We start from the raw sequence: 13,602 nt of genomic DNA on the forward strand, positions 1-13,602 counted from the left end.
GCTGGCTACAAGGTGTTGCAGCTGTTGGGACTCAAACTGAGGAACAAACCCAGTCGAACCCCAAAGCCTTACTCAGTGGTGGACAAGCCACTAGGCTACGCTTGGTGGTTATTATTATTATTATCTTAAAAAATACCACTAAGCCATCCGATTAAAAAAAAAAAATTTTGCACACTTCTTAAAAATGAATTTTCTACCTTCTTTTTTTTTTTTTTTGGGGAGAAGAAAATGAGTTTTCTAACTGGTTAAGCTTCCTGTGATTTTTTTTTTCATCTACCATGGTCCATATATATAGATAGGGATCAAACCAATGGCCACAAAGTTACTGAGCTAGATGTGCTCATGCTTTGTTTCTTACAAATATAATTATATATGGGTATTTTTAAATAAGATAAACATATAGATCCTTAGGATTATAATTACATACCAACAAGTCTTTTGTTACAAGGCAAAAAGCAAATCATTTGCGAAGTACATAGATATAAACTTCTGCATTAAAAGGCAGCTACAGGTGGTACTGAAGATAAATTGTTGCTGCCAATCAACCACTTGACTTTCAAAATTCAGAGAAATCAATGAAGTCAAGCCAATTAAAGGGTGTTTCAAGCTCTGGATTGTCTGGCATTTCTGGCTGCACTCCAGCGTAGAAAGGTTCGGCGTAGTTATTGGGGAAGGTGTTTTCATTGTTTATGATGGTATTTTCATAATAAAGCGGAGAAACATATTCATCCATAGCTGGTAAATATTGATTCACAGTGTTGTTTGCTGTATAAGACAGATCTTGTTGGATGAAAGTCTTAATACCACGGATGAACTAAACAAAAATTGTATAAAAGATCAGGTTAGTTGTGAATTGTGAGACAGACTAATTTAGAAAATGATAATTGTCACATAATTAATTATGTATCGAACTCACATGGTTTCCGGTCTGATCATCTTTGAAAATCATAATGGAGTCTCCGACAACAAGGTGTTTGTCTCCGATGAAATCCTCTGGGAGATGACAACCATATTTTCGCATTTAGAATAGAAGAGTAACATATAATATAAGAGAGAAAATTTTGATCATGACGTGAAAGTAAAGATTGCTCACTCGTGTTTTCAAATAAGTACATCCTGCTACTATTATTGATCCAAAACCTGTGGACAAACCAAGCAAGGTTATAAAGGTGGTCAAGTTTTACAATTAAAACTTTCAATTCATAATTCTTCCATATAGATGGTGCTATTTAAGATTGTAATTATATATTGTGGGGTTTGTAGAAGTCATTGTTGTGGTGTGAAGTTTGGTACGAGGATATAGCAAGTATAGTAACTCGAACCTGAATCTGAAGCTCCAAACTTGCTGATAGTCCATATCAGTAAAATTCATGATAATCCCCTCCCTTGAATCCAGTCGAGGCAAATAGAGTTCAGTTTCAATCTGAATGAAGAAGGAGAAGAGTCATGATGATATTATTTTTAATTATAGCTACCACTTAAATCCTCTTGAGAAAGATGTTTGAGCAAACATTGCTCATATTACCACTTTTATTTCAAGATCAAAGTGACAAAATATGTAGGTTAAACAAGGCATCTCATAGCTAGGTGGTGTTATTTTTTATATTCATACTTGCGGGTTACATTCTGAGGGTGAAACATACATGTAGAATTAGGATCAACGATTTCCAAAGAGTGGATGTGAAAGCAAACTAATTTTTATCACAGTGCAAAGCAGTATCAAGTTAAAGAGAAGATGCAAACCTTAGGAATCACAATGCGTCCAACTGTGCTCACGTCACTTTTTCGTAATGTCTTCTCAAAGAGAAACCTCACAGTTGATTGATCGATTTGCTGAAACACAATACTAGGATGTTAAATCTGTACACATCCAATAACAAATAATATTGGAGAAAAAGAAAAAAAGTTTCTTCCCTCCATAAAAATGGATTTAGATGTGTGAACATGAAATGACAAAGTAATCAAGTAATATTCTACCCAAGGAATTTTTTGTGTCATAATTTGTTGGTATTTGTTATTGGGAAATACTAACGAGTGCCCTTAATTTGGGCATTAGTTAACAATCAATTTTAAGAAAATTTTGATATCACTTTTATGGGAAATGAAAAAAACTGTCAAAACATTATTTTTTTTTTTTCCATAAAAACTTTTTTAACTGGATTGTTAACTAATATCCTAAGTACACTCATTAGCATGACTCTTTGTTATTATGTTGATGTCAAAATCTTTGCCGCAATTGACATGGGGCATAAGATAATTTGTGAATGTTTGAACGTAATTTATGCAAAAGAATTGGTTGACATGTTTAAATCGACAATATCTATATATCTTTCCAAAAAAAAAAAAAATAAATGGACTCAAATAACGTGGAACATGAAAACGACAATGTAATCAATCGTCATTTTCGTACTTGCACATGTGAGTTTTTTTGCATCATAGTTTGTTGGAATCTATTGTTATGAAGGTATCAAAATCTTTGGGTACGTTTGGTACGAGGATTACGATAGGAATAATAAATGGACTCAAATAACGTGGAACATGAAAACGACAATGTAATCAATCGTCATTTTCATACTTGCACACGTGAGTTTTTTTGCGTCATAGTTTGTTGGAATCTATTGTTATGAAGGTATCAAAATCTTTGGGTATGTTTGGTACGAGGATTATAACAGGAATAATAGTATTTATTATTGAGAATAAAATGTGTTGTAATTGAATAACTAAACATATTCATAAGTTTGGCTGAGCTGTAATGTTAGAATAAAATTTAAGAGTTATTTTAAGAAATATTTTACTCATACAATTATATTTTCTTAAAAATAATATTTTTTAAATTTGAGAGATAGGTGAGTTATTTTTTAATGATTTTTTTTTTAATTTTTATAATTGTTATATGTACATGGAAAGTTTGTTTATCTGGAATTATTACATCTACCAAAGAATAGTTATTACAACACTTTTAAAGATGAATGATTATTTTTTATTTTTAAGAATAACTATTCATAAAGAACGACTATTCTTTGTAATAAAACATAACCAAATTAAAGAATAACTAAATCATAGGAATAACTATTATATTATAGTATTTATTTTGGTCTACCAAACATGTCATTTGTTGTAATTGACACGGGGCTTAAGTTAATTTGCAATTATTTGAACGCAATTTATGTGCCAAAATTAATGTAAGATCAAAAGAAATCATAACTAAATTTTGAAATTTTTTTACAAGAAAATAGTCGTAGATTCCATTGCACAAACCTGTGAGTGCGGTGATTTTGCAAATAATCAACAGATTTAAGATGAAATATACTTTACTTGCTCAGCCAGGAGCTGATCGTTCTTATAAACTTCATGAATATTCAGATCAAAAGAGTGTTTGTAACTTTGTTTTCGGAAATAAAGTAAATATCCTTGTAATCCTTTTAAGTTTTAATTACAGATCAAGCAATAAGAACACCAATCAAACACTCAAAAAATGCGAAAGCAAGGGTGAAAAAATTGTATAAGTAGAAAAATTAGTTAATCTTCCTTAAAATCCTCAAGCAATTAATTCACAAGCATATATATGCCTAACGCTAGATAAACATACTTGAGATCTACTTTCTTTGGCAGAGATTTAGACACCATATATAAGTTTTCTTAAAAAAGAAAAAGAAAAATGATTAGCAGTATATAGTCAATTAACTCCTAGGTAAAAAGTACCATAAAAAGCTCTTTACTTATTAGGGAAAAGATTGGGAAAATGTATAAAGTTGTTGCTTTTTATATCAAAGAGGAAATTACACACCATGAAAGCATCTTATCAGTAATGAACCTAGCTCAAATGATTTATTATTCACACAAACAATAATTTTCCTGTTATAAATGATAATTATTAGTATATAATAACAGCAAATAATTTTTTCGAAACACATATTATTTTAAATCACTTAGACTGACTATGAAAACAGAAACAAAAAGGACAACAATGAAAACCTTATGTTTCTAAGAACACAAGCTGCAAAAAAGAGAGGAGGTTATACAGCTGAAAAAAGTGGGGGGGGGGGGGGATCTCAATTTGTAAATAGAGATTGGCTCACAGCATAAGCCTCAAAAGCAAAACAAAACACAATTAAAAGGGCTTGAAACAAGCATGCATGCAGCGGAAGAGAAAGCATAATAGGGAAGAAAACTTAATTACTCGGGGAATTGGTGGCGGGGTAGGAGGCCGGATTGGTGTTGGTTGAGGAATGGGTTGATAAAATGGGGGTCGCACAATGGAGCGTCTCAAAAATCGCCTATAGTGTTGTCTCCTCTTAATGGCAGCAAAGGTTGAAGCAGAAGCACTTGCACTTGAACTACCCATTTCAGGACCAGTTGGAGGAGCTGGTGGGTAGTTCACAAAAAACTGGTTATTATTGTTGTTGTTGTTAAACATGCCTCCCATTTGCATTGCATTAGCAGAAGGGTCAGAAGGATTATAATTCACAGGTATATTACCCGCCATTGACACAACCAGATCAAGTAGTCTATACCTACCCCAAATACCAAAGTCTCCAAAGTCTCTCTCTCTATCACTTAAGTAACGCTCAGTCTCAGACTCTCTGACACTCAGGTCCAAATTTTACGCACTTTATGCTGAGGAAGAAGGTATACGTATTTGGCTTAGTGTGAGAGAGTGACTCAATACTAGTGTGTATGACGCTCAATAATCACAAAGTTAAGGGCAAAATGGAGAAACAAAATTAGTCTTACAATCTTTGGTGTTTTCCAGTGTTTTGAGGAAAAAGATTTTACATTAATTGTGATATCATGTTTTGCATCTGCATTGATACATTCAGTTGTAATTGTTTGTTGTTTTCTTCTATTGTTTACGTTACTCCTTCCTAATTTGTTTTCTCTCTCTTTTGTGAGAGTTCATATTATATGATGGAAAGAAGAGATAAGAAAAGTAGTGGTTGAAATGAAGCATTTTTTGTACAGGTGTTAGAACAACTCCGTTTTCTTCTACATGACATCAATGGTGAAGTCTGGTAGCATATAAATGAAAGGAAATCAAATATGAGAGAGAGTAGCCTTTAAAGAGAGAGGAAAAATCATAACTGAGAAGCGTTTCAATTTTCAAATAAAAGAAAGAAACCATAATGGGCCAAAGAATCTATTTTTGATATCCCTGTCCTTGTCTTGTGTCTTCATAGGGATTTCCCAAGCCCACTGTAATACCAAAGGCCCAGAACTTCTTTTGGGTCTTCCTTAGGATTTGCCAAGCCCAACTCGACTAATTTCAAAAACTTTTGTTAACTGTGTCCTTTGTAAAATTGTTAAAAAGGATTTCATCTGAATTGAGAAGTGACAAATGCTATGTTTGGTTGGGTGAAAAGTGACAGGATAATGGAGGAAGGAAATGGGAGAGGAAAATATGATTTTCTATTGTTTGGTTGGAGTGAAAATGGTGAAAAAATAAAATGGGATGGATAGAGTTTTCCACTCAAGGCTATTATTTTCCTCCTCTCCAAATCTATCTATAATCTATAATTTATTATTATTACGTTATAAAAGTTGGATCTCACAACTGATGGATGCACACAACTCTGACAAGTGACGCAATTTTCAATCTATTTAGAATGATATGGACAAATAATGCCACATGGCAAATAGCAATTTGTCCATGACATATATAACACATCTAACTTGTGTTATATATTTAATATCTAACTTGTGTTATCTATTTAATTATAGAATAAAATCAGTTATTTGAATTGATTCTAAATTAATGGTCTGTTCAAAAAAAAAAAAAAAAAAAAAAAAAAGAAGGTCTGTTACCAACATTTTGTACTTAATATTCACAAAAAGTTTATACTTAATATTCACAAAAAGTTTAAAGGAGAGAGAGAGAGAGAGAGAGATATGGACGTTTGAGGTGCATCTGAATAGGAAAAAAACCTTTGCCATACTTAAATCATTACCAAAATTATATTTAATATTATAATTATTACAATAGAGATAGAGATCCACGTTTAAGGTGCAAACTAAACAGGAAAAAGAAAAATGTCATACTTAAATCATTACCGTAATTATATTTGTTGTTATAAATATTACCCTACAAGGGAAATGCTAATGAATGCTCTTAGAGCATTGGTTAATAATCCATTTAAAGAAAGTTTTTATGAGAAAAGAAAAAAAAAACAATTAATGTTTTGATAATTTTTTTCATTTCCTATAAAAATGGTGTCAAAATTTTCCTTAAATGGATTGTTAACCAATGCACCAGAAACACTCGTTAGCATGACTCATATTACAATTAAGAGAAAGATGTACCAAAAAAAACAAAACACCCACCAAATCCGAGTCATGTAACCCATGCCTATTGGTTTGTCCTATGAACTCTAGTTATTGTCTAATTGATGCCTCTTCATCTCTTGCAACAACAAAACGCACAATTAATCGAAAATGGTAAATGAGTGTTTAATAAACCTTGCACTGTATATTAAGCACTTACACATTGGGCTCCCTTTGCAACAAACCCAGTGAACTTTTCTTTTCTTCTTAGGGTTTGAAGATTAAAGCCCGAGTTAGTGACTATGGGATGTGTCATGTGTACAATCTGCAGAGTAAATAATTTATGAGCCTGGATATGGTGTTGCTAGATGAATAGGAATGATGCACATGCAACCATACAATTTGAACTTTAACAATTGTTTTTTTTATTATTAGTAAATTACTGAATGATTTCTTCTTTTTTATTAAAAAATATATTAATGATTGATTATTTAATTCATGATTAAATAAAAAATTTACAAATTTGAAATATGAGTGACCGATGTGACAAAAATGTCCACTTAATAGGTATTGACACCTACAAATTTAGTTTTTTTTTGGTGGAAAGCGGGAGGTTTTATTTAAAAAACTGAGTTCATACAACACCTACAACTATGCTGGGTTACAAAGCCGAGTTTCCCCCAGGCCAGTCAAGTCCCTCACATATGATACATAAACAAAAGTGGGACATTCGCTATACATAGTCATCCTATTTCGGAGATGGGTCCCCCGTTTTGCTAGAGCATCTGCACAGCCATTTGCCTCACGGTACACGTGTTGCATGTGCACTTCCCATTCTTGATCCAAAAGGTTCCTACAATCATAGATCAAGGGCAGAATATTAGTGGGATAGTTCAAATTTGAAATTGTTAGCCAGTTTAGGACCACTTTAGAATCTAGTTCCAGTTGAAGGAGCTTTACTCTCATATTCCACGCCATAGCCAGTCCCTGTTTAACCGCCGCCAACTCAGCCATATTGTTTGTTGCGAGGCCCACATGCATTGAGAATCCTGCGATCCATTGGCCCTGGTGATCTCGAAGAACACCCCCTGCTCCGGCCAATCCTGGGTTATCTAGGGCACTACCATCAGTGTTGAGTTTAAGAAAGGGGTAGGGGGGCTTGCCAGCTGATAATCTGAGGAATCAGATCCGAGGGTCGTTTGGTGGTACCGATGAGGAAATGGAACTCTATCGCCGCTTGAACAGAGGAATAGATTAGGCTATGTTGGGAGTGTGATTTGTTTTTGAATATTCTTTCATTCTTTGCTAACCAAAGTTTCCAACAGGTAAAGGGAAAATAGACCTGCCATGGGGGGTGGTGGGGTAAGGAGGTCCTAACTACCGTAGCATTATATCTCAGCTAGTCTTGAAGTGGCAAATGGAAGAAAGACAAGGGCAGGATACTTGGAGATTGGTGCCATACCTCTTTTGCCTAAGGGCAGTCACGAAGAATGTGTATAGTCGTTTCAGGTGAGTGGCATCTAGGACAGCGGGTATCCACATATGGACGACCAAAGGATAGCTATGTTTTGGTGGGGAGTCGGTCACGCATAGCCTTCCACAGAAACATTTGGATCTTTTTGGGACAAGGGGATACCCAGATCCATTGCCAAAGGGCTTTGTTCCAAGGGGCTTGGTGGCGCTGATAAAGGAATTTTGACGCGGATTTGACGGAACACATGCCCTTATTGTGGGGCCATAGAAAAAAGTCAGTAAGGCTAGCAAAGCGGGCCACCGAAATGCCTTGAAGAAGGTCTTGGAGTTGGGTGGGGAGGGGAAGATTTAGAGAGTCGAGAGACCAATCCTGGTTTGACCAAAGAGAGTTGACACAGCGGTTGTCCTCTTGGGGGAGGAGAGGACCCTTAATATAGTTCTGCAGGGATCCGTTAGGAAGCCAATGGTCTTTCCAAACTCTTATAGACATTCCATCTCCTACAATCCATCGCATGCCTTCAAGAAGAAGCTCGGCCCCTAATGAGATAGCGGTCCAAATGTGTGAGCCTCTTGATGTTCAGGGACTGGTAAACACAGTAGCATGAGGAAAATATTTTGCTTTTAGGACCTTGGGCTAGAGCGAAGTGGTATTGGAATAGAGGCGTTAGGCCTGGTTCATGAGGATAGCTTTGTTTCTATGTTGGGTAGAGGACATACCCAATCCTCCAGCCTCTTTAGGGAGCGTGATAGTCTCCCAGTTAACAGTGTGGCAACCCCTATGTTGATCGGTGTCCCCCCAGAGGAAGTGACAGCTCATTTTATCTATGTGGTGGCAAATTTTTTGAGGGAGAAGCGTGGTTTGCATGGCGTAAAGCGGGACAGAGGTGACCGAAGCTTTGATGAGGGTGACTCTGCCAGCCATCAAAAGATACCTAGCTTGCCATCCTTCTATTCTCTTACGGATATTATCCACCAGATATTGATAGGAGCTAGCTGTTCGACGGGTGGTAAAAATGGGTGTTCCAAGATAGGTTCCTATGCGGTCCGTGGTAGGGAGGCCAAGGATACCTGCCACTTGATCTTTTATCTGCCTAGGGGTTCGGGGAGAGAACCAAGTTTTAGATTTAGTGGCACTTATAAGCTGGCCGGACGTCGCACAGAAGTTAAGTAAGAGTCTTTTAAGATTTTTACAATCCCTGGCTGTGGCTATCGTAAACAAGAAGATGTCATCGGCAAAAAATAGATGCGAGAGGCAGACCCTAGTTCGAAAGTTTATTGGGTGGATAAGTTTATCACAGACAGCCTCATTAAGCTTAATGGATAGTCTCTCCAAACAAAGGATAAACAAGTAGGGGGAGAGAGGGTCGCCCTGTTGGATGCCTCGACTGGGCACCACTTCCGGGAGAGGGGATCCATTCCATAGAATGTGGAATCGCGTAGAAGAAATCATATTCATGATGAGAGTAATGAGATTAAGAGGCACCTGAAAGAATTCAAGGGTTTCTCGGATAAAGGACCACTCAAGACGATCATAAGCTTTTTCGAGATCTAGTTTAAGTGCAACATATCCCGTCCAACCCCGTCGAGAAATAAGAATCCGAATAACCTCTTGGACAATGACGATATTATAACTCGTACGACGGCCAGGCACAAAGCCCGCTTGACAAGGATTGATGACTTCTTCCATGAAGGGTTTGTGACGATGAACAATGATACGGGAAAGTAATTTGTAGAGGGTATTGCAGAGACTGATAGGATGAAATTGCGTGATCACATCAGGGTGAGCAACTTTTGGAATAAGGACCAAGTTTGTGATCCCCCAACTAGGAGGGATAGAGAGATGCTCAAAAACTTCTTGAATAACTTAGATAATGCTCGGACCCAAACTAGACCAATTTGATTGGAAAAAGAGAGTGTGATAGCCATCCGGTCCGGGGGCCTTTAAGGGGGGGAGAGCCTGGAGGGTCTGGAGAATTTTATCAGGTTGGGGAATCCTAGTAAGTAACTGAGCATGGGTTCGGAAGGGACTATTGGGACAATAGAGCCTCTCATTACCAGGGGTGGTGCGGCAATACGATGATGAGGCTTGGAACAAAGATTTGAAGGCATTGTGAATGTGATGGGTTAGAGGCTCTCCAGTGAGCCATAATCCCGTGCCATCCTTTAAAGTTATCACTCGTAAGTGACTGCGACGTTGGACGGTTTTGATGTGGAAATATTTAGTATTGGCATCTCCATAGTTTAACCACATGATTCGAGATTTGAGACGCCAATATAAATATTCTTGGTGGAGAACAATATTGTACTCTTGAGTGAGTTGGCTTTCGAGCGAGTGCAAATATGCAGAGGGTTTCCTAGCTAAGGCCATTTGGATACCTCTAAGTCTGGCTACTAGGCGGTTTTTGCAGTGAAACACATTTCCAAAATGAGTTTTGTTCCAGGAATGAATGTTTTCCGTCAACGCATCCAGGCGTTGAGGGAACCTAGATAAGGATGAGGAAGCAGTAGGGATATGTTCTGAGGCTTGCCAGCTGTTCTCCACAAGGGATGGGAATGTGGGATCGGTCAACCACATTTGCTCGAATCGGAAGGGTTTGGGGATTTTAGGCTCCGATAGGTCAGTGTTCAGCATGATAGGGCAATGATCAGACTTGACCCTAGGGAGATGGTGAATTTCAGCGATAGGAAAGAGCAAAGTCCAATCGGCATCGCCCAGACCTTTATCTAACCGCTCCTTTATGGTGGACTGCCAGACCGGGCTCTTGTTGGTCCACGTGAATTGGGGGCCATGAAAACCTAAGTCTATAAGCCCACATTTGTCCAAGCAGTTTCTAAAAGCTGTAATGCGGGTTCTATTTATAGGAAGACCTCCAAGTTTTTTATCGTCCGAAATCATATCATTAAAATCTCCTAGAAGGATCCACGGAAGAGATATATTACTAGCAAGATTTTCTAAGTAATCCCAAAATGGTTTTCGCTTATTAAAATGTGGAGGAGCGTACACAGCAGTAAGTAAAAAAGAAAGGGGTGGAGAAGGTACCTTCACAAGGGCGTGAATACTGTGATCACTACAGGTTATAATTTCGACACTGAAGGAGCTCACTGGAAGGCTCCGTTGCCTAACTGGTGAAGCTTGTGTCCTCCTTGCCTGGGTGTGATAAGGATGGCTAGACCTATTTACTCGGACATGGGCTCGGTGGCTGCGGTAGGGGTTGGAATGGAGAGGTGGGTCGAGCCTCAGAGGCAGGCTCGGAGTTTGAGTTGCTTAGTTCCAGTTCATGGTTGTTCGCGGATGAACCGGTATACGGACATAGCCCACTGTCCCGTCGAGAGTTTGTTCTAGAGACAAACCGCTCCAAAGCTTTTCTAGGTTCTCCATTTCCTGCTTGTAGGCTTGGAGAGGAGGGGGATGGTTGTTCAAAAGGGGTATGGTTGGGATAGGTGGGGTGTCTTGAAGTGTTGGTGTGAGTTGAAGGTCGGGGTCCGTTGGTGTAGGTGAGGTTGAAGCTTGGTCCAATGAGGGAGCCATATGTTTGGTTTGTGTCATGAGAGATTGGGTCGGCTAGAAGAGAAGGAAATATATCTTGCCTTTGCTGCATGGTGTTAGCTTGAGGAGATAGGTGATCTTCATTACAGTTGGCCATGCAAGGAGTGCGCATGTCGTTCATAGCCACATCATTCAGTTGGAATGGAAGACGTGAACAACCGGCATCACCTGGCTCTTGCATGCACTGCTGGTCTATCTCACGTGGCTGTATTAATTGAGCTTTTTTACCCTTTGATGCCACCTCGCCACAGTTAAAACCAGGTGGCTGTTTCACATTTTTTGGTTCAAGTCTTTTCACCGATTCAGTTGAGTGAGTGCGTTGCCCCTGTTCGTGAATTGATGATGCTTGACCACGTGGTTGAAACATTGGGTAAGTCTTGGTCACATTTGTTTTATCGCGTTGAGTTATTTCATTTGGGCGTCCACGTGTCCGAGAGCGGCGAGTTTGGACCGTTTTCCAGGGGGTTGACACGTGGGTTGGTTCAGGTGGTGAAGCGGTTGGGGTGTGAGTTTCTGTCTCGTGAGGTAGCACGGTAGTAGGAGATGGCATGCCTTCTGTGCACTGTGTTTCCTGGTGTCCGATCTGACCACATCTGTAGCAATGCATAGGGAGGTTCTCATATACAATGTCTTGCCAAAATGAATCTATTTTCACACGTTTGGGCAGCGAGTTGGCCATATTTATTTGGACACACACTCTAGCGAATCTTCCTCGAATGGTTGTGCTAGTGATGGCGTCAACTTTCAAGAGTTTTCCTAATTTTTTGCCCACATGTTTGAGAAATTCTGGATGGTAATGTTCAATGGGTAATTGTTCTAGACGGATCCAAACCGCCGTGGTTGTTATTTTGGCAATTTGTGGATGAAAATCCGCTTCCCAGGCCTACACATGCAAGTAATGGTCTCCCACAAACCATGGTCCATCCAAGAGAACATGTTGGTAATCTTTTAGCACATCAAAATGCATAATGAAAAATCCGTAACCAAGGTCAATTAAATGCGTCGAACCTGTGGGGTGCCAAATACCAGCTAACCTGGTTTGGAGTACCCGATATCCCAGTGGCCTTCCCATAAGCTTGAGGATAACGCTTGTTTTCCATGGTCTCGCTAGCTGGTTCTTCAATTTTGGAGTGAGTTGGATTTCCCAGGTTTCATCAGTGTGTTCATCTTCAGTTTTGGGTTGGATGTCTTCATTTTGTGTCCGCTGCTCCACGGTCTTGTCCTGGTTGGGTAGCTCTTCATTATCTTCTTCGCCCACTCCATAACGTGCTTCTAGCATATTGGCATCTTGGATCACCTCTGCGTATGTCTTTTTGCGTGAGTTATCGCGTAGGTAAATGTTTTTAGGATCGTTAGCTCTATATTCAAATAGTTGCAATGTATATGCTAAATATATTTGATCATGTAAATCATATTGATGTCATTGGAAAAGTGTCAAGCATTTCCTTTTCAGTGGAATTTGTTTGTTGTTTGAGGACTTGGTGATAGAGTTGGGATGTACTCTAATTTTATAAATGAATAATAGTCATTGCCTGGTTTATTCAAATTTCTATTATTTTGGTAGTATGTTTACACCTTTTATATATATATATATATATATAGATATATTTATGTGTGTGTGGGTGGTTGGCAATGATTTATATGTGTTGAGGACCATTTTTTCGGTCTACATGGCATTACTTCATTGGCAACCTATGTCACGTCAACATATTACTGATTTTTTTGGGTAAATCTATTTAAAACCCAAAATAAGTTCATATCTCATTCAACTACATGGATTGGGCTTACATGGCCTGCAAGATCCTTACTTCAAGAGGCGGATTCATGGTCCACATTTCCTCTTCATCAATTGAGATCATAACCCCACGACATCATCAGCATCATCAACATATGAATTGGGCTTAAGCAATGAATCAAAGCTCACGGCCCATATTACCTCTCTTACACTCATGGCAAATGGCTTCTTCAACAAGAGCCCATATTTACACAAAATGACAACAAAACCCAAGGTACGTAATCTCATCTTCGGCTTATGATCCAAGCTCATAAGTCTCTTTGCAGAAACTTTAGGAGTCATGGTTTGGAGGGGCAAGAGGTATGTTCAATAAAGTTCCAGTGGTTTAAAGTTGATAAAAGAGACATGTTGCTTGGCGTGTTTTCTCCAACTTCCTGAACTTTGACGAGTCCGTGTGTAGCAGGTAACATATGGTAAGCATCTCTTATCAAGTAGCACTTAAAATGATAGAATTCCTCATTGCTCTTTTTCCTAAAACTTAATATTCATCATGTGACAAATACTCAATATCTCCAGCCATCTAATTGCT

The 13,602-nt window shown here is 38.3% G+C and overlaps 1 protein-coding gene across 1 annotated transcript; it reads right to left on the reverse strand.

Annotated features, from left to right (window-relative positions):
- Positions 1–556: 556 nt before the first annotated feature.
- Positions 557–4,486, reverse strand: LOC115981012 (B3 domain-containing transcription factor FUS3-like). The gene is made up of 6 exons (XM_031103204.1): positions 4,181–4,486; positions 1,744–1,833; positions 1,323–1,423; positions 1,094–1,140; positions 917–993; positions 557–814 (listed from the first exon to the last, which is right to left on the reverse strand). Exons 1-6 carry the CDS (start codon positions 4,484–4,486, stop codon positions 557–559), a joined length of 879 nt encoding a protein of 292 aa, XP_030959064.1.
- Between the last annotated feature and the right edge of the window lie 9,116 nt (positions 4,487–13,602).

This window comes from Quercus lobata, chromosome 3 (assembly GCF_001633185.2).
Source record: "Quercus lobata isolate SW786 chromosome 3, ValleyOak3.0 Primary Assembly, whole genome shotgun sequence".
In the NCBI taxonomy this organism is placed as follows: domain Eukaryota; kingdom Viridiplantae; phylum Streptophyta; class Magnoliopsida; order Fagales; family Fagaceae; genus Quercus; species Quercus lobata.

What these genes read in the sequence shown, in the direction of transcription:
- LOC115981012 (XM_031103204.1), bottom strand. Translation starts at nt 4,486, where the DNA reads ATGGCGGGTAATATACCTGTGAATTATAATCCTTCTGACCCTTCTGCT. An exon ending in GACGCATTGTGATTCCTAAG is followed by an intron (nt 1,424 to 1,743) that starts GTTTGCATCTTC and finishes TTCTTCATTCAG; the next exon opens with ATTGAAACTGAACTCTATTT. An exon ending in GTACTTATTTGAAAACACGA is followed by an intron (nt 994 to 1,093) that starts GTGAGCAATCTT and finishes GTCATCTCCCAG; the next exon opens with AGGATTTCATCGGAGACAAA.